Source organism: Oncorhynchus kisutch, linkage group LG9 (genome assembly GCF_002021735.2).
Source record: "Oncorhynchus kisutch isolate 150728-3 linkage group LG9, Okis_V2, whole genome shotgun sequence".
Taxonomy (NCBI): domain Eukaryota; kingdom Metazoa; phylum Chordata; class Actinopteri; order Salmoniformes; family Salmonidae; genus Oncorhynchus; species Oncorhynchus kisutch.
In genome coordinates, this window is record NC_034182.2 from 27,240,011 (window position 1) to 27,259,519 (window position 19,509).

The 19,509-nt window shown below is 41.6% G+C and overlaps 2 protein-coding genes across 6 annotated transcripts in view; one reads left to right on the forward strand and one right to left on the reverse strand.

Annotated features, from left to right (window-relative positions):
• Window positions 1–13: 13 nt before the first annotated feature.
• Window positions 14–5,881, reverse strand: LOC109879326 (uncharacterized). Its single transcript, XM_020471497.2, has 6 exons — window positions 2,803–5,881; window positions 2,321–2,689; window positions 1,258–1,608; window positions 932–1,063; window positions 743–777; window positions 14–413 (listed from the first exon to the last, which is right to left on the reverse strand). The coding sequence occupies exons 1-6, from the start codon at window positions 2,840–2,842 to the stop codon at window positions 276–278; spliced, it is 1,065 nt and encodes a 354-aa protein (XP_020327086.2). The 5' UTR covers window positions 2,843–5,881; the 3' UTR covers window positions 14–275.
• An 84-nt stretch (window positions 5,882–5,965) lies between these two features.
• Window positions 5,966–19,509, forward strand: part of dock11 (dedicator of cytokinesis 11) — a 106,918-nt gene continuing 93,374 nt past the window's right edge. For all 5 annotated transcript variants that reach the window (XM_031832272.1, XM_031832267.1, XM_031832269.1 and 2 more), the window contains exons 1-4: window positions 5,966–6,184; window positions 15,908–16,024; window positions 16,592–16,681; window positions 17,517–17,599. In XM_031832272.1, the coding sequence (XP_031688132.1) occupies window positions 6,083–6,184; window positions 15,908–16,024; window positions 16,592–16,681; window positions 17,517–17,599 (392 nt within the window). In that variant the 5' untranslated portion in view covers window positions 5,966–6,082. The remainder of the gene's footprint in view (window positions 6,185–15,907; window positions 16,025–16,591; window positions 16,682–17,516; window positions 17,600–19,509) is intronic.

Below are 19,509 nucleotides of genomic sequence, written 5' to 3' on the forward strand. Positions count from 1 at the left end.
GAATAGAGATGAACGGAGTGTATAAATGAAAGGTTTATTATGTTAAAAACACACAGTCATACAGCAAAAATGGGATTCTCTATCAGATGATTTCTTACAAACTGTCAAAAGATATGTCTATTTAAGGCATTACAGGATTACATAAATCTAGACAATGTTACAATTACATTTTCTTTGTTACATTGTAACTCATTTCAGTTACTAAAAGCAGTTCAATTATGCTACAAATAGTAAAATGGTTCTTCTTGGAGTCTTTGTGACAGTGGTGATATCTTTCACTGCTGCTGCAGGTATCTGACATCAGAGTACACTGCATCCTCTCTGCTGGTCTTCTTTCTCGCTGTTCTAGAGGAGGACTTCTTCTTGGGGGTGAAACTGACAGCTGCATAGTTCAACACGTCACTGTCTTGATTCTGAGGGGGGTGGAGCCATGAGAAAATACATTATGATGACAGCATGATCTACTATATAATGTTTCTATTCTCCTGTGGAAGAAAACACTCTACAAAAGACATGACTGTTCAGACTGTACAACCACTACAATGACCTGACAGTCAGTGGAACAGTGACAGGCAGAAGTTCCATGGAAAAATTACATCTTGTACACTGACCTATTACTTGCAAGAAATGTTTATATCATAAAAATCACAAATAAGCTGAATACTAGCTGTAAGGAAAATGTAATTCCAGATTCTTGTTAAAACTGAAAATATACTCTATTTATAAATGTTGACAAATTTACCTGATTTCCCTGAGACGTTGGGACATCAGTCCTCCCTTCATAGAGATTGAAATAGAGGAAGGCCAGCTATTATTTTTTACGACAATCTATCTATTTTTAACCTCATGTACATCGCATAGAGATGCATGAACCTTTAGATACATCAGCTATAACATTACATACATTGGATACATTATTATAAAGTAATACCTCTGCTATCTCTGTTCAGAGTCTTGCACAGCGCCCAGACAAGTAGAAGGGTCACTATCCCCAGAACGATATTGGAGACGACCAATGACAGAACAGTAGGACTCAGATCAAATGGAGGATGATGCTCTGGAACTGTGGAAAGGGTATCAGAGAATTCATATTGTATTCATGAGCGCTTAGGAAGATCATCAAACAGTATGTAATCAAAAGCTGATGGTGATTATTGTATAGCTTGTTGAGGCAGATGTATGGGATCGCTTTGAGGTAGGTCGTTTGCATGAATATACAGTATTGCTGTGGCAATGTACAGATTAAATGGGATTTACCTTGAAGTTCCAGCTTGGTCCCGTCTCCAAACAGTATCTCCCCACATGAGGCCACAGCACAGTAGTAAGTCCCAGCATCAGAGAGGCTGAGGTTCCTCTTGGGGAGGTTGTAGACACAGCTCTGTGTAGGAGACCCAGCCTTAGTGCTCTTCTCACACTGATCACTCCTGTTTCCATGGGTGTAAATGATTCCTGGACGGGATTCTCCTGAGCCATGTCTGAACCAATAGACACTGTGTTCTCCTGCACAGGTCTCAGTGTGTATTGTACAGTTCAGAGTCACAGAGTCTCCTGGCTGGACTGAATCAGACACAGGCTGCTGGAGCACAGACATGCTGTTGGACTCTGAGTCTGAAGGTGTTTGGGTGAAAAATATTACAGCCATGTATTCATCAGTAGCATTTGAATAAACAGTTGTACGAACATCAACATGTCAACATACAGGGCCACAAAATTTGCAATGGTGGGAAAAGTCCTCAATGTCATACTTGAGTAAAAGTAATGATGCCTTAATAGAAATTTCTCAAGTAAACGTGAAAGTCACCTAGTAAAATAATACTTGAGTAAAAGTCTAAAAGTATCTGGTTTTAAATGTACTTAAGTACAGTTGGGGGGAAAGTACTCAAATGTCAAGTGAATGCTATACATCAAATTCCTTCTATTGTGCAAACTAGATGGCACACTCTCACACTCCAACACTCAAGACATCATTTACACAAACCCGGTATCGGTGTTTCGTGAGTCCGCCATATCAGAGGCAGTAGAGATGACAATGCGTTATATTGATAAATGTATGTGCGTCAATTGGACCATATTGCTGTCCTGCCTGAGCATTTGAAATGTATGAGTACTTTTGGGTGTCAGGGAAAATTTATGGGAGTAAAAAGTAGATATTTTCTTTAGGAATGTAGTGGAGTAAAAGTCAAAGTTGTCAAAAAATATAAATGGTAAAGTAAAGTACAGATACCCGAAAAAACAACTTAAGTAGTACTTTAAAGTATTTATACTTAGGTACTTTACACCACTGAACATTTTGAAATTGAAAAAACAAATGTTTAGCTACCTTTGACAATTAAAACAGTTCCCTCTCCAATAGTGAGCTCATAGATGACTCTAGTGGAACAATAGTATGTAGCTGAGTCCCCTGGCTCTGTCTTGGAAATGGTCAGGTTATAGGTGTAGAGTCCTCTCCTCACACCCAAACGCTTGGTCTCAGTAAAATCCTTGATAAAATTGTTGGAATAAAAACTATCTTGGCCAATATATGGTGATGACGCCATGTGAAGGGGTTTCTGTCCAATACTCTGCTTGAACCAATCAAAACTGGTCACTGACACATTTGGACGAAAGCAAGTGAGAGTCACAGAGCCTCCCAGCTTAGCAACCATCACAGGGGTTGGTTGGATTACGTTTGGTTTGGTAAAAGCACAAACTGTCAAAGCAAACAAACAAAATGGATCAAAGACAAAGACATGGATAAACCATTTCTATTAAAACGACATACTTCAAATGATTAAAAAAGGAACTCAATTAACTTACACTTACCCAAGTTGATGTAAAACAAAAATAAGTGTCTGACCATCATTTTTACATCAGTCACTTCTGCACTGCATAGTGTGTGGGTCTGACAGTGGGGCACCTTATATATGATGACACTTTACATGTCGCCGTCATACAGTGGGAGGGAACACTGAAACGAGAGATTTTATTGGCTGACTACCATCTTACAAGTGTGTCCTCTGGCTTACCATAGTTCAAAAACGTTTAAAGAAGACATTGTAAGTAAGTCAGAGTTACTGGATTCTGCCAATAAAATATAGGCTTGATACGGCTGCTTCTTTTTTTTGGAGAAATGAAACTTTTACTGAAATTTGTTAATCAAAAATCAGTTCCAAACATCTGTTTTTATGTTTGGACAGGAAACAGAGAAGAGTCTCATTCCGCTTTCTACAGCTAGTACCTCAGATACTACTTTGTCCTGCAGAGGTTGAACTAACCCTCAATGGGAATTTACCCACCATAGCATAACAACTGCATATCCAGCATGCTCTTGGTTTTCATCCTAGGCCCCTAGGTGGCTAATAAACACATATGTGGTTATGACATAATATGAGTTAACCCTATCTAAAAGTGTGCCTAGATCGAACAAATAGAGAGAATACCCATGACCTCTTGATTAGTGAAAGATCTCATAACTTACCCACACTTCACTGCTTGTTGCCCAGTGGCTGTAAAGGGCACTTTTTTTCAAATACAAGGTTTGGGTGGGAAGGAACCTACTATACCCCGAGTAAGATTCATTATCTATCAAAGTCAGCCCACAGATATAAATAGATGGATGATGACAAGGCTTGATGGAATCGGAATTTGGTTGTGGCAAGTGGTGGAAAAAGTACACAATTGTCATACACGAGTAAAAGTAAAGATACCTTAATAGAAAATGACTCAAGTAAAAGAGAACGTCACCCAGTAAAATACTACTTGAGTAAAAGTCTAAAAGTATTTGGTTTTAAATATATTTAAGTATCAAAAGTAAATGTTATTGCTAAAATATAGTTAAAAGTAGAAGTATAAATCATTTAAAATTCCTTATAATAAGCAAACCAGACAGCACCTTTTTCGTGTTATTGTAATGTATGGATAGCCAAGGGCACACTCCAACACTGAGACATAATTTACAAACGAAGCATGTGTGTTTAGTGAGTCCGCCAGATCAGAGGCAGTAGGATAAGTGCGTGAATTTTCCTGTCCTGCTAAGCATTCAAAATGTAACAAGTACTTTTGGGTATCCGTGAAAATGTATGGAGTAAAAAGTACATAATTTTATTCAGTAATGTACTGAAGTAAAAGTAAAAGTTGTCAAAAATATGAGTAGTAAAGTAAAGTACAGATACCCCGAAAAACTACTTAAGTAGTACTTTAAAGTATTTTTACTGAGGTAATTCACACCACTGTTTGTGGCTCACAAACTTCTCTGAATCATTTTATCCAGAAACAAACTGTTTGTGTATTGGTTTCCTTGACTTTAATGGTGGCTAATCTGATGCAGGCTAACTCAGAACAACAGGCCCTGTGTTCTGGAATCTAATCTGTTTACTGGAGAGTAAGACATGTGGTTTGGCCCCTTATGACAATTGTATCATCATCATTATTATCATCATTATATTACATATAAACATTGACTCTTATTTTTAAATTTATGAGTGCAAATCAACGTAACTTTTTTATTTATAATTTGGGGGTATGAAATAGAAAATAGAAATTGTTCAAATCCCTACAGAATTTGAACTTGATCAAATCAAATCAAATCAAATTTATTTATATAGCCCTTCGTACATCAGCTGATATCTCAAAGTGCTGTACAGAAACCCAGCCTAAAACCCCAAACAGCAAGCAATGCAGGTGTAGAAGCACGGTGGATAGGAAAAACTCCCTAGAAAGGCCAATACCTAGGAAGAAACCTAGAGAGGAACCAGGCTATGTGGGGTGGCCAGTCCTCTTCTGGCTGTGCCGGGTGGAGATTATAACAGAACATGGTCAAGATGTTCAAATGTTCATAAATGACCAGCATGGTCGAATAATAATAAGGCAGAACAGTTGAAACTAGAGCAGCAGCACAGTCAGGTGGAAGTTGAAACTGGAGCAGCAGCATGGCCAGGTGGACTGGGGACAGCAAGGAGTCATCATGTCAGGTAGTCCTGGGGCATGGTCCTAGGGCTCAGGTCAGTTGAAACTGGAACAGCAGCATGGCCAGGTGGACTGGGGACAGCAAGGAGTCATCATGTCAGGTAGTCCTGGGGCATGGTCCTAGGGCTCAGGTCCTCCGAGAGAGAGAAAGAAAGAGAGAAGGAGAGAATTAGAGAACGCACACTTAGATTCACACAGGACACCGAATAGGACAGGAGAAGTACTCCAGATATAACAAACTGACCCCAGCCCCCCGACACATAAACTACTGCAGCATAAATACTGGAGGCTGAGACAGGAGGGGTCAGGAGACACTGTGGCCCCATCCGAGGACACCCCCGGACAGGGCCAAACAGGAAGGATATAACTTGATGACCTGCTGTGGTTCTCATCATTGTCCACTAGAGCGCGGCATTCTCTCATATTTCACCTTTGGATAGGTATTGCTGACAGCGTCACGAAATCGATGCGCAGGCTTTAATGGGGCAGCAGTTTGTGTGTTGTGATTCTGGACGGAAAGATAGCAACAATGACAAGAAACTGCCATGTGGGGAATCGTAAATCGATAATTGAAGGTGTTTTGACTGGTTTCATGTCAAATATGGAAAAAATGTGCTGTAAGGATATATTTGAGAGACAACAAGTGAAATATAGATTACATGTTGTCAACAACCTAAACCAACTCCATCTGTTTTGCCCTATAGTTTGTTGCTAAACAACCAAACCATCTAATAAGAATTCACACCTATAATCTACCCAAAATACTGATAATCTCCAATTCATAGGAAACAAAACATAAATAAAAAATAAATAAATCTACTGTTCTTTGTATTTATCCCAGGAAAATGATTACAGGTCTTCATGCAATTTGTAGGTTACTATTTGTAACAGTGGTCGGTCAGGTATTTGAGGCGTGTACTTGATCCCCTACCGTATGAGAGGGAACAGGCAGGAGGCGCGCGAGATGCTCGAGAATCCTGTTCGGTCCTCTTCACTCGCTCCAGCCCCGCCTCACTACGACAACGCTGCCTGCCTGGTCCATCCGCATCTGTCACAACTGTCTGCAGCTGCTTGAGCTCCGTGGCATGCCCTCAGTTATACCGGGATTTAGGTGGAGGTTTTCACGAGAAAGATAGTTATGTCGGAGGTACGGAAATTTACCAAAAGGTTGAGTAAACCAGGAACTGCGGCGGAACTCAGGCAAAGCGTCTCCGAGGCTGTGAGGACATCGGTGATTGTGGTTAGTATGATGATGGCTAATAATCTCTTCTTTGGCTAGCTAACGGTAGCCTACCTTGCTGTCCAAACCCGCTCGCGAAACCATAGCCCGAGGGTCGGCTCCATTTATTCTGTTTAATCCGGAAAAGCCTAAGTGTACTTTTAGTTCATAACGTTACTTGAATGTCTGAATGTCGAAAGACAAATGTTTCCCCCCAGTTATTATCGAAGACGCGTGTCAGCGTCTCACCATTTCCTCTACGTCACCCACTGAGTAGAGCTTGCTACATTGGATTGGGATACAAGCTACCTCTTTCAATTTAAACATGCGAATTACGTCGTAATTAGCCTGTAATTAAGCAGTGACGGTTAGCAGAAAATGACCGTAATTGAAACGGGATAATGTCCATATAAAGGATGTATCGTATTTGCAGTATGTGTGTCTTTTCCCTGTGGATAGTGGTGTGACATTGTTCATGCAGAGAGAACACATGGTATTCCATTGGTCTTGGCTCCAGCTCCAGCGGCGGCTTTTGTGTGCTTGAGAATTGAGCAGTGCCAGTTCTGAGGTTGAATGTGCAGCTAGACTGCATGGTTTGCCTAGCTATCCCTATTCCCTGTCGTGTAGCCTGGTCCTTTCTTTCCCCAGTATTGAATATTGGATGTTCCAGGCATGTAAAGTATCATTATTGATCCTGGTGGTCTTTGATTATAGCTAGGTCTACAGTAAGAGTTCAGTCTCTATAGAAGCATTTCCTTTTTCTTTGTTGAAAGGACAATAGTAAGTGCTGTATCATGGATCATGATTTGTGCACTGGTCGGGGTTTGTGTTACAGTTGGACTGTGTGTAGTATTGGCCTGAAACCCTTTGATGATGCAGGGTATGGCTTGAGATAAATTGCATTTAATGCTGAAGAGGCACTGAGATTTAATCACTCACACAGGGCTCCTTTTGGTCCTCTGTGGTGTGTGTGTGTGTGTGTGTGTGTGTGTGTGTGTGTCTGTGTGTGTGTGTGTCTGTGTGTGTACATGACCTCTAGGATTGTTTGACCTCATGCCCTCTTGATTTGTCATAATGATAGTTCTCCACGGTAAACTCTCCCACACTGTCAATGTCATCTGATTCGCTAGACTTTTCTCTCTTTCTCATATCATGCAACCAATTGAAAATCCCAGCCAAGAAAACATTCAGTGGACTTTTGCAGATCTCTTAGGCCAGATCTTTTTATTCACAAATATCTCCACTCAAGTGAAGTCAATCAGGCATGGTAATCTTGTGATGAGGTTTGACGCTGACTGACGTGTGCTTGGCAACACAGGTTCCGAAGTGTGTTGTGTCTGGTTGAGCGGATGATCCTCAGGGTAATGGTCGCCGTGGTAATGAAGAACAAGCCCTGTTTTGTGGAGGTCACGGAGCAGGCATTCTCACATGGGGATTCCCTGGAGGCATGCTCCAACCATGCTTCCTGTGTGTGTGTGTGTGTGTGTGTGTGTGTGTGTGTGTGTCACTTATGTCAATGGGGCTGCTTGTCTTATTCTCCTTCCTGGAATTAACAGTTTTCTGCTCTTTCCATATTCCTGTATCTCTTAGTTAGTGTGTCTAGAAATGACCTTTCCTACATTCAATTGGAGCGGTGGGTATTTACTTTGTTCTGGGCTCCATTCTCTGTGATCTGAAAGCTCAATTAAAAGCCTTAACGTAGTTTCAGCTCATAAGACATTGAGACGTTTTGAATGTTAGCTGAAATGAACATACTGTAATCGACTAGGGTCGCTTAGATCATAAGGAAGCTCCTGAAGAGTCTCAAGAGGTGTTGTTTAGATCTTGTCTAGAGGAATGATATACATATAAGATTGTGTATTTACTCAAATCAAGTCAGGTCAAGGGTTGTGGAACATGGGAAGTCTGTGTTCTCAGTAAACACACAGACTGTAGTAGTTACTGGGGTCAGGGGGAGGACATTGGAACTGTTGGTGCATGTGTGTGTGTGTGTTGGTGCTTGCGTGCATGCGTATGTACACATAAACGGCAGTAGTAAAGCCCATCTGCTAGAGATAGACTTCTCCTCTGTCTTTCCACTGAACTGTATAAGACGCACAGCAATCTGGGAAAGTACTTCTCTCGCTAACATTATAGCCAAAGCCAGTGATGGTGTTTGGAGTGTCCGGGGCCAGATTGATTGCTGAGTTGAAAAACCGGTGTGACGTACAGTAAAGTCCCATAAAGAGATGAGAAAGTGACTATATATGGGCGAATGTAGCAGGCAGGCGGCTACGCCCCAACCAGAACTAACCCCTTCTTCCTCCTTTCTTGCTCTTTCGTTTTCTTTCTCTCCCAGGCTGTTCTTCTCTAAAGGAGTTGAGCCAGAACTCTCTCTCTTTCTCTCCCTCTCTCTTTTCCTCTCTCTCTCTTTCTATCTCTCCTATGACTCTCTCTCGCCCACCTTCTCTCTCTATCTCTTCGCTTTCTCTCTCTCTCCCCCTTCTCTCTCTCTCTATCTCTCACACAAACTGTCGCAATGGAACTGTATCTTCTGGTTCTGTGGTTCCACTGCTGCCCAACCTGTTGCACATGACAGGAAGCTGCTGCTCTCCTCTGAGCTGCTAGAAGTAATGCATTAAGCAGGCAGCAGAACCTACCTACAGTAGCTGATTGTAAGGCCCAGCGATTATGTTGTTTACCATGTACAGTTGAAGTTGGAAGTTTACATACACCTCAGCCAAATACATTTAAACTAAGATTTTCACAATTCCTAACATTTAATCCTTGTAAAAATTCCCTGTCTTAGGTCAGTTAGTATCACCACTTTATTTTAAGAAAGAAAAGAGCCGATACCGATTAATCGGACGATTGTTTTATTTATTTATTTGTAATAATGACAATTACAACAACACTGAATGAACACTTATTTTAACTTACTATAATACATAAATACAATCAATTTAGCCTCAAGTAAATAATGAAACATGTTCAATTTGGTTTAAATAATACAAAAACAAAGTGTTGGAGAAGAAAGTAAAAGTGCAATATGTGCTATGTAAGAAAGCTAACGTTTCAGTTCCTTACTCAGAACATGAAAACATATGAAACCTGGTGGTTCCTTTTAACATGAGTCTTCAATATACCCAGGTAAGAAGTTTTAGGTTGTAGTTATTATAGGAATTATATGACTATTTCCCTCTATACCATTAGTATTTCATTAACCTTTGACTATTGGATGTTCTTATAGGCACTTTAGTATTGCCGGTGTAACAGTACAGCTTCCGTCCCTCTCCTCGCTCCTCCCTGGGCTCGAACCAGCAACACAACGACAACAGCCACCATCGAAGCAGCGTTACTCAAGCAGAGCAAGGGGAACAACTACTAGAAGGCTTAGAGTGAGTGACTTTTGGAATGCTAATAGCGCGCGCTAACTAGCTAGGCATTTCACTTCGGTTACACCAGCCTCATCTAGGGAGTTGATAGGCTTGAAGTCATAAACAGCGCAATGCTTGACACCCGAAAGTGCTGTTTGAATGAATGTTTACGCGCCTGCTTCTGCCTACCACCGCTCAGTCAGATACTTAGATACTTGTATGCTTGAATGCTCAGTCAGATTATATGCAACGCAGGTCACGCTAGATAATATCTAGTAATATCATCAACCATGTGTAGTTAACTAGTGATTATGATTGATTGTTTTTTATGCTGGGCGGCAGGGTAGCCTAGTGGTTAGAGCTTTGGACTAGTAACCGGAAGGTTGCAAGTTCAAACCCCCGAGCTGACAAGGTACAAATCTGTCGTTCTGCCCCTGAACAGGTAGTTAACCCACTGTTCCTAGGCCGTCATTGAAAATAAGAATTTGTTCTTAACTGACTTGCCTGGTTAAATAAAGGTAAAAAAAATAAGATAAGTTTAATGCTAGCAAGCAACTTACGTTGGCTTACTGCATTCGCGTAACAGGCAGTCTCCTTGCGGAGTGCAACGAGAGAGAGCCAGGTCATTATTGCATTGGACTAGTTAACTGTAAGGTTGCAAGATTGAATCCCCCGAGCTGACAAGGTGAAAATCTGTTGTTCTGCCCCTGAACAAGGCAGTTAACCCACCGTTCCTAGGCCGTCATTGAAAATAAGAATGTGTTCTTAACGGACTTGCCTAGTTAATTAAAATTAAATAAAGGTGTAAAAAAAAAAATAACAATACAATTTTTAAAAAATCCCCGCACAAATATCCCGATTTCTTATTGTTATGAAAACTTGAAATCGGCCCTAATTATCCGGCCATTCCGATTAATCGGTCGACCTCTAGTTTACATACACTCAATTAGTATTTGGTAGCATTGCCTTTAAATTGTTTAACTTGGGTTAAACGTTTTGGGTAGCATTCCACAAGCTTCCCAGAATAAGTTGGGTGAATTTTGGCCCATTCCTCCTGACAGAGCTGGTGTAACTGAGTTAGGTTTGTAGGCCTCCTTGCTCACACATGCTTTTTCAGTTCTGCCCACAAATGTGCTATAGGATTGAGGTCAGGGCTTTGTGATGGCCACTCCCATACCTTGACTTTGTTGTCCTTAAGCCATTTTGCCACAATTTGGAAGTATGCTTGGGGTCATTGTCCATTTGGAAGAACCATTTGCGACCAAGCTTTAACTTCCTGAGTGATGTCTTGAGATGTTTTTTCAATATATCCACATAATTGTCCTACCTTATGATGCCATTTATTTTGTGAAGTGCACCAGTCCCTCCTGCAGCAATGCACCCCCACAACATGATGCTGCCACCCCGTGCTTTACGGTTGGGAGGGTGTTCTTTGGCTTGCAAGCCTCCCCTTTTTCCTCCAAACATAACGATGGTCATTATGGCCAAACAGTTCTATTTTTGTTTCATCAGACCAGAGGACATTTCTCTAAAAAGTATGATCTTTGTCCCCATGTGGAGTTGCAAACCGTAGTCTGGCTTTTTTATGGCGGTTTTGGAGCAGTCTTCCTTGCTGAGTGGCCTTTCAGGTTATGTTTTCGGACTCGTTTTACTGTGGATATAGATACTTTTGTACCTGTTTTCTCCAGCATCTTCACAAGGTCCTTTGCCGTTGTTCTTGGTAATTTTCGCACCAAAGTACATTCATCTCTAGGAGACAGAACGCGTCTGCTTCCTGAGTGGTATGACGATCCCATGGTGTTTATACTTGCAAACTATTGTTTGTACAGATGAACGTGGTACCTTCAGGCGTTTAGAAATAGCTCCCAATGATGAACCAGACTTGTGGAGGTCTACAATTTTTCTTCTGAGGTCTTGGCTGATTTCTTTTGATTTTCCCATGACGTCAAGCAAAGAGGCACTGAATTTGGATGTAGGCCTTGAAATATATCCACAGGTACACCTCCAATTGACTCAAATTATGTCAATTAGCCTATCAGAGGCTTCTAAAGTCATGACATAATTTTCTGGAATTTTCCAAGCTGTTTAAAGGCACAGTCAACTTAGTATATGTAAACTTCTGACCCACAGAAATTGTGATACAGTGAGTTTTAAGTGAAATAATCTGTCTGTAAACAATTGTTGGAAAAATTACTTGTGTCATGCACGAAGTAGATGTTCTAACTGACTTGCCGAAACTATAGTTTGTTAACAAGACATTTGCGGAGTGGTTGAAAAACAAGTTTTAACGACTCCAACCTAAGTGTATGTAAACTTTCGACTTCAACTGTACATGAATACACATGCGTGTGCGTGTGTGTGTGAGAGACATAGAACAATGACTGGGGGAGGGAAGGAGTGCGAAAGAGAGGGAGAATCACTGTGCACCAGCTGAAAGGGAAATAGTTGATCTAAAGTCCAGCATGTCCTCTCCCCACACTCCCTAATTCCCTGGACAGCAGTACAGCATACTCTCTGTTACATGTGCCAGGTGGGACACACTTACAGCTGAACTGTGGCAGGGTGTTTGAGCCGGGAGTCCTAGAGAGGGGCCTGGTGGTTCTCTGACATGTTAGCTGACTGTGTCTCTCTCTCCCTTGAGTCTTTTCCCAATGTCCTTGGCCACTGGTCAGTGGTCACTGCAGAACAGTCTCCTCTAATATGGATAGAGCTCTACCACATTCTGGGCTGCATGAAACTGCCCTCGGGCCCAGGAGTCTATTACCTTACATAGAGCAGATTACATTGTATTCAAGCCAGGATTACCCTATGTCATATTTTCACCTGCTTCTGCTGAGCCTTGCACTATTGTTAGAATGAATTATTATTGACGTTTCCTAGTTGCTTCTCCTTGGCTGACTTGCTTTGTCCTGGACTGATTCACATGACTTAGCCTATCATATGTGTGTTTTCTTTGAAACTGTCTTTGAATATAGGATATGAAATCATTCACTTCTCTATGAAACTCTCAACAGGATGCAGTGATGTGGTGGAGCAGCCATCTTTTGTTTTGTGATTGTGTTGCCTTGGTAACATGTCAGACTGAGCCACTCTCCAATGGCTGATGAAGTTAGATCTCCTGCAATAACCTGTGCCCTGCTGCTCTAATTTTCACTCACTGCAGCACGCAACCCCCCTCTGAACTCCCTGGAGTCAAAAAAGAAACAGTAGCCAGGAACTAAGACCCTAAGGTCAAAGGTTTTAAGGCATTTTTACAACCCTGTGCAGTGCCTAACCCCTCTGCAGAGTACTTCAGTAGGGACCATGTAACACAGTCAACCTCTGGTGTCGGAGTGTTGGACTCCAACCCCTCAAAGGGCATTCTGTTGAACTAGACTACTGTGCCATGTGATCACAATCCTCTCAATGTTTTGGGTGATCCTCCAGCTGCTCTAAAGATCTCCTCCAGTCCAGCAGTCAGCCTAATATTTTTCACCGCTGCCTTTCCCTCTGTTCTCTCTCTCTCTCTCTCTCTCTCTCTCTCTCTCTCTCTCTCTCTCTCTCTCTCTCTCTCTCTCTCTCTCTCTCTCTCTCTCTCTCTCTCTCTATCTCTCTCTCAATTCAAACGGCTTTATCGGCATGGGAAACATATGTTTACATTGCCAAAGCAGGTGAAATAGATAATAAACAAAAGTGAAATAAACAATCAGAAATGAACAGTCAACATTACACTCACAAAAGATTCAATGGAATAGAGACATTTCAAATGTCATATTATGGCTATGTACAGTGTTGTAACGTTGGGCAAATAGTTAAAGTCCAAAAGGGGAAGTAAATACACGTACATATGGGTGGTGTTTACAATGGTGTTTGTTCTTCACTGGTTGCCCTTTTCTTGTGGCAACAGGTCACACATCTTGCTGCTTTGATGGCACACTGGGATATTTCACCTAATAGATATGGGAGTTTATTAGAATTGGATTTGTTTTCAAATTATTTGTGGGTCTGTAATCTAAACTAGGTTTTCACCTAATTGTCTGCCTATAGGCCTCTCTCAATAGCAAGGTTAAGCTCACTGTCTGTACATAGTCAAAGCTTTCCTTCATTTTGGGTCAGTCACAGTCCGTTTTTTGGTTAATAATTTCCAATGTGTCAAGTGATTATGTTTTTGTTTTCTGGTGATTTGGTTGGGTCTAATCGTGTTGCTGTCCTAGGGTTCTGTGGTGTCTGTTTGTGTTTGTGAACAGAGTCCCAGGACCAGCTTGCTTAGAGGACACTTCAATAGGTTCATCTATCTGTAGGTGATGGCTTTGTTATGGACGGTTTGGGAATAGCTTCCTTTTAGGTTGTTGTAGAATTGAACGACTCTTTTCTGGATTCTGATAATATAATTAGCGAGTCTCTCTCTTTTCATGCTCTGCAGCCGCCCTCTGAACTTTGTGTCTCTCTGTGATCTCTGCCCTCTAACCTCAGTCATCTTTAGTTCAGGGAGAGTAGCTTCTCTCTGTCACATTGACAAATCTCTAGTCCAGCAGAGCAGAACAGATCAGGTGGGAAAAGAGGAGTGTGATGTTTTTCAGTCTCAGCTTCCAAACAACTGCCCAGACAGAGGAAAGCTGAAACACACTGTGCTTTTTCACAATTACACCATGCTGTTAGTGTGTTGTGTTACTCGTCTGGGACTCTGGTCTGTTTTGTACCCGGTCCACAGCCACCCTTATGATACTCTGTCCCCTCTACGGATCATATTGAGGGGGAGAGATGAAACGCACTGTGCTTTTTCACAATGACACCACCATGAGAGCTCAGGATTCAGTAGCTAGGAGGACTTTATTGGTCAGTCTCAGGCATCGTCCCAAATGCGTGTCTTTTTGTCGAGGCAAAACTTTGTGTGGAAGGTACTACGCAGCACTCTGGCGCACTCAACGTTGTTGATATACGTTGGCTTTCGCTGTAGGCCTATTTGTCAGGGAAACTGTGAAGCCAACTGTATAGCCTATTTCCTGTTTCTGTTTTAGTATTTTCTTAAAGAATGTGAAACAATGTTGCGTCTGTTTGCTGATTTTCATTAAATGGTGAATAGCTGTTCTTTATATGGACTAAATAAATGTGTTGATATGGGAAGACTATTATATATAGGCTATAGCATACCAAATGTTGATCAGTTATGAAAATGAAACATTTAATGTGGAAAAAGGCCAACATCTGTACGTTTTTTAAAATGTTTAAGTCTTTGTCACATGACTATAAACATGGAAAGGTTTTTATAGTAGGTTAGGCTATATTGGGTTCTCACCATCATTATTATTATTCACATCACTACAATTCAATCAAGTCACAATTATCAGATTTGGTATTGACATCAGTGAGCAGGCTTTGTGAGTCAGGAGAGACACATGGGTATCCCTACCAATGGAAAATGTCTGAAAACAAAAATGATTCTGAAATTCAGACCACAGAAATCTAAGGTTTATATACTGAACAACAATATAAACGCAACATGCAACAATTTCAACGATTTTACTGAGTTACAGTTCATATAAGGAAATCAATCAATTGAAATAAATAAATGCTAATCCATGGATCCTAATCTGGGCAGGGGCGCAGCCGTAGGTGGGCCAGGGAGGGCATATGCCCAGCCAATCAGTATGAGACTTACCCCACAAAAGGGCTTTATTACCTGTGTAATGATCATGCAGTTTAATCAGCTTCTTGATATGCTTTTGAACGGGGTATGGTTGTAGGTGCCAGGCGCACCGATTTGAGTGTGTCAAGAACTGCAACGCTGCTGCGTTTTTCACACTCAACAGTTTCCTGTGTGTATCAAGAATGGTCCACCACCCAAAGGACATCACGCCAAATTGACACAGCTGTGAAAAGCATTGGAGTCAACATGGGCCAGTATCCATGTGGAACGCTTTCGACACCTTGCAGAGTCCATGCCCCTATGAATTTAGGCTATTCTTTGTGCAAAAGGGGGTACAACTCAATATTAGGAAGGTGTTCTTAATGTTTTGTACACTCAGGCTTACTTTAGCTTACTGCTTACAAAAGAGCTAACAAATATTGTCACAATAAACAACATAGTGCTTTAAGAAAGAGATGGAAAATACATGACCAAGCAAATCTAACCAACGTATCCCCCTGTTTATGTGAAGGAGTGAGTGAGGGTGTGCCTTTTGTGTTTATGTGTCTGTCTGTCTGTCTGCATTTGCATTGTCTTTTCTTGTTAGCACTGATTTAGCTGATAGCTGCTTTATTGAACAAAGGTTTTTAATTGGCTTACTTTCCTGCCCTCATTGTAAGTTGCTCTGGATAAGAGAGTCTGCTAAATGACCGAAATGTAATGTAAATGTGTGGTAGCTTATCTGTGTGTCTCTTGGTAACTTGACTGTATGTTTCTCTACAGGAGCAGCCTAAGATCATTGAGCCGTTGGACTATGAGAACGTGGTGTTCCAGAGGAAAGCCCAGATCCACAGTGACCCTCACAGAGACCTGTTGCAGTGTCCTGTCGACGACATCTCGGTACACACACACACACACACACACACACACACACACACACACACACACACACTGATACATGAAACATTTGTTTAGTTTGTTCAAATTCAATGTTTTATTTGAGAATATTTATAAAAGTGACATACTCTTTCAAATATGTTCCTAGAAACACTGGATAACCAGGCACACATTTTGTACGGTAGCTAGGGAAAGCATTGCGACATATATCCCCGCAGTAGCATATAATATGAATACCAGAAAATACTGCAGGAACAGTGGTTTATTTTATACCAAGATCAGCGAATTCTGTGAGAATTGACCCAGGGAGGGCGTTCTTATAGATTTCTGTTTCTACGAAAAAGTGTCTTCTTTTCCCATTATTCACCAGATCACAGCCTTGTATTAGTCAAAACCAATCGACCCAGCCAGTCCAGTTTAACCCAATCACTGACAGATTATTGGGACTCTTTCAAATGCACATTATTCAAACACACGTGGTTCTGATCAGGAGACACAAAGCAGTAAAAGCCTAAACGACTGTTCACCCTCATCTCTTTCCAACCCCGCCCTTTCTCCCTCTCTGTGTAGGAGTCTCAGATCTCTCGTCAGAGGAGGACCGTGGTTCCCTCCGTGCCCCAGAATGCAGAGAGGGACGCCAAGAGCCTGTTTGCCAAAGAGGTACTCATTCAGTCGACCCTAGTACACAACAAAAAAATAGCTTGACAAGGCTATATCGTAATAGGAATCAATAGGAACTGCGAGGCCTGACCAGAAACAAACTACTGGTTGGTCCCAATCAAGAGATGTTGACCTGTTAACTGTTACTCAGCGAGCACCATACCTAAAGCAAAAACTTGACAACTTGACTAGAGGTCGACCGATTATTATTTTCAACGCTGATACCGATTATTGGAGGACCAAAAAAAGCCGATACAGATTAATTCATTTTTATATATATATTTGTAATAATGACAATTACAACAAAAGGTATTGATGTTTATGGTTAGGTACACATTGGTGCAACGACAGTGCTTTTTTCACGAATGCGCTTGTTAAATCATCACCCGTTTGGCGAAGTAGGCTGTGATTAGATTATAAATTAACAGGCACCGCATTGATTATATGCAACGCGGGACAAGCTAGATAAACTAGTAATATCATCAACCATGTGTTGTTAACTAGTGATTATGTTAAGATTGATTGTTTTTTATAAGATAAGTTTAATGCTAGCTAGCTAGCAACTTACCTTGGCTCCTTGCTGCACTCGCGTAACAAGTGGTCAGCCTGCCACGCAGTCTCCTCGTGGAGTGCAATGTAATTGTCCATAATCGGCGTCCAAAAATGCCGATTACCGATTGTTATGAAAACTTGAAATCGGCCATGCCGGTCGACCTCTAAACTTGACATACAGTGACACTTTTCTGGCATGGTGTGAACTGTGAACTCTTTATTACCCTGGTCCCCTGGTGTTGTAATGTTACTAATTGAGCTCTAATGTTGACCTGTTTGGCAGTGCATCAAGACTTACAACACGGACTGGCATGTCATCAACTACAAATATGAAGCGTACTCGGGAGATTTCCGCATGCTCCCAACGTAAGTCTAGAATAGAAAAGCTATTGATACACGCATGCTTCCAAGGTGCTATAAGGAAAACAAAAGCCATTGATAGAAAGAAACTGCATAGAAATGACCAGATTGTAGATAGGAAGCAAGGCGTAGATGTATTGACTATATAGACTAGCTGTTGATCCATTGAGGATTTAGACTAGCTGTTGATCCATTGAGAATATAGACTAGCTATTGATCCATTGAAGATATAGGCTAGCTTTTGATCCATTCAGAATATAGCATAGCTTTTGATTCATTGAGAATATAGACTAGATGTTGATCCAGTGAGGATATAGACTAGCTATTGATCCATTGAGGATATAGCCTAGATTTTAGTCCATTGAGGATACAGCCTAGCTTTTGGTCCATTGATATAGCTTAGCTTTTGATCCATTGATATAGCCTAGCTTTTGATCCATTGAGGATACAGCCTAGCTTTTGATCCATTGAGGATACAGCCTAGCTTTTGATCCATTGAGGATACAGCTTAGCTTTTGATCCATTGAGGATACAGCTTAGCTTTTGATCCATTGAGGATACAGCCTAGCTTTTGATCCATTGAGGATACAGTTTAGCTTTTGATCCATTGAGGATACAGCTTAGCTTTTGATCCATTGAGGATACAGTTTAGCTTTTGATCCATTGAGGATACAGCTTAGCTTTTGATCCATTGAGGATACAGCTTAGCTTTTGATCCATTGAGGATACAGCTTAGCTTTTGATCCATTGAGGATACAGCCTAGCTTTTGATACATTGAGGATACAGCCTAGCTTTTGATCCAGGTTATAGCCTACCTTTTGATACAGTACAAAGACACACTATTGAAATGACCAGAACCAAGATACAGTAGAAAGGAGTTGATGTATTGAGTATATAGTTCTTCACACAACAACCCTCTCTCTCACACAACAACCCTCTCTACACAACAACCCTCTCTCTCACACAACAACCCTCTCTCTCACACAACAACCCCCTCTACACAACAACCCTCTCTCTCACACAACAACCATCTCTCTCACACAACAACCCTCCCTGTCACACAACAACCATCTCTCTCACACAACAACCATCTCTCTCACACAACAACCCCCTCTACACAACAACCATCTCTCTCACACAACAACCATCTCTCTCACACAACAACCCCCTCTACACAACAACCCCCTCTACACAACAACCCTCTCTACACAACAACCCTCTCTCTCACACAACAACCATCTCTCTCACACAACAACCCCCTCTACACAACAACCCCCTCTACACAACAACCCTCTCTACACAACAACCCTCTCTCTCACACAACAACCATCTCTCTCACACAACAACCCCCTCTACACAACAACCCCCTCTACACAACAACCCTCTCTACACAACAACCCTCTCTCTCACACAACAACCCTCTCTACACAACAACCCCCTCTACACAACAACCCCCTCTACACAACAACCCTCTCTACACAACAACCCTCTCTACACAACAACCCCCTCTACACAACAACCCCCTCTACACAACAACCCTCTCTACACAACAACCCTCTCTCTCACACAACAACCCTCTCTCTCACACAACAACCATCTCTCTCACACAACAACCATCTCTCTCACACAACAACCCCCTCTACACAAAAACCATCTCTCTCACACAACAACCATCTCTACACAACAACCCTCTCTCTCACATAACAACCCTCTCTCTCACACAACAACCCTCTCTCTCACACAACAACCATCTCTCTCACACAACAACCATCTCTCTCACACAACAACCCCCTCTACACAACAACCATCTCTCTCACACAACAACCATCTCTACACAACAACCCTCTCTCTCACATAACAACCCCCTCTACACAACAACCATCTCTCTCACACAACAACCCTCTCTCTCACACAA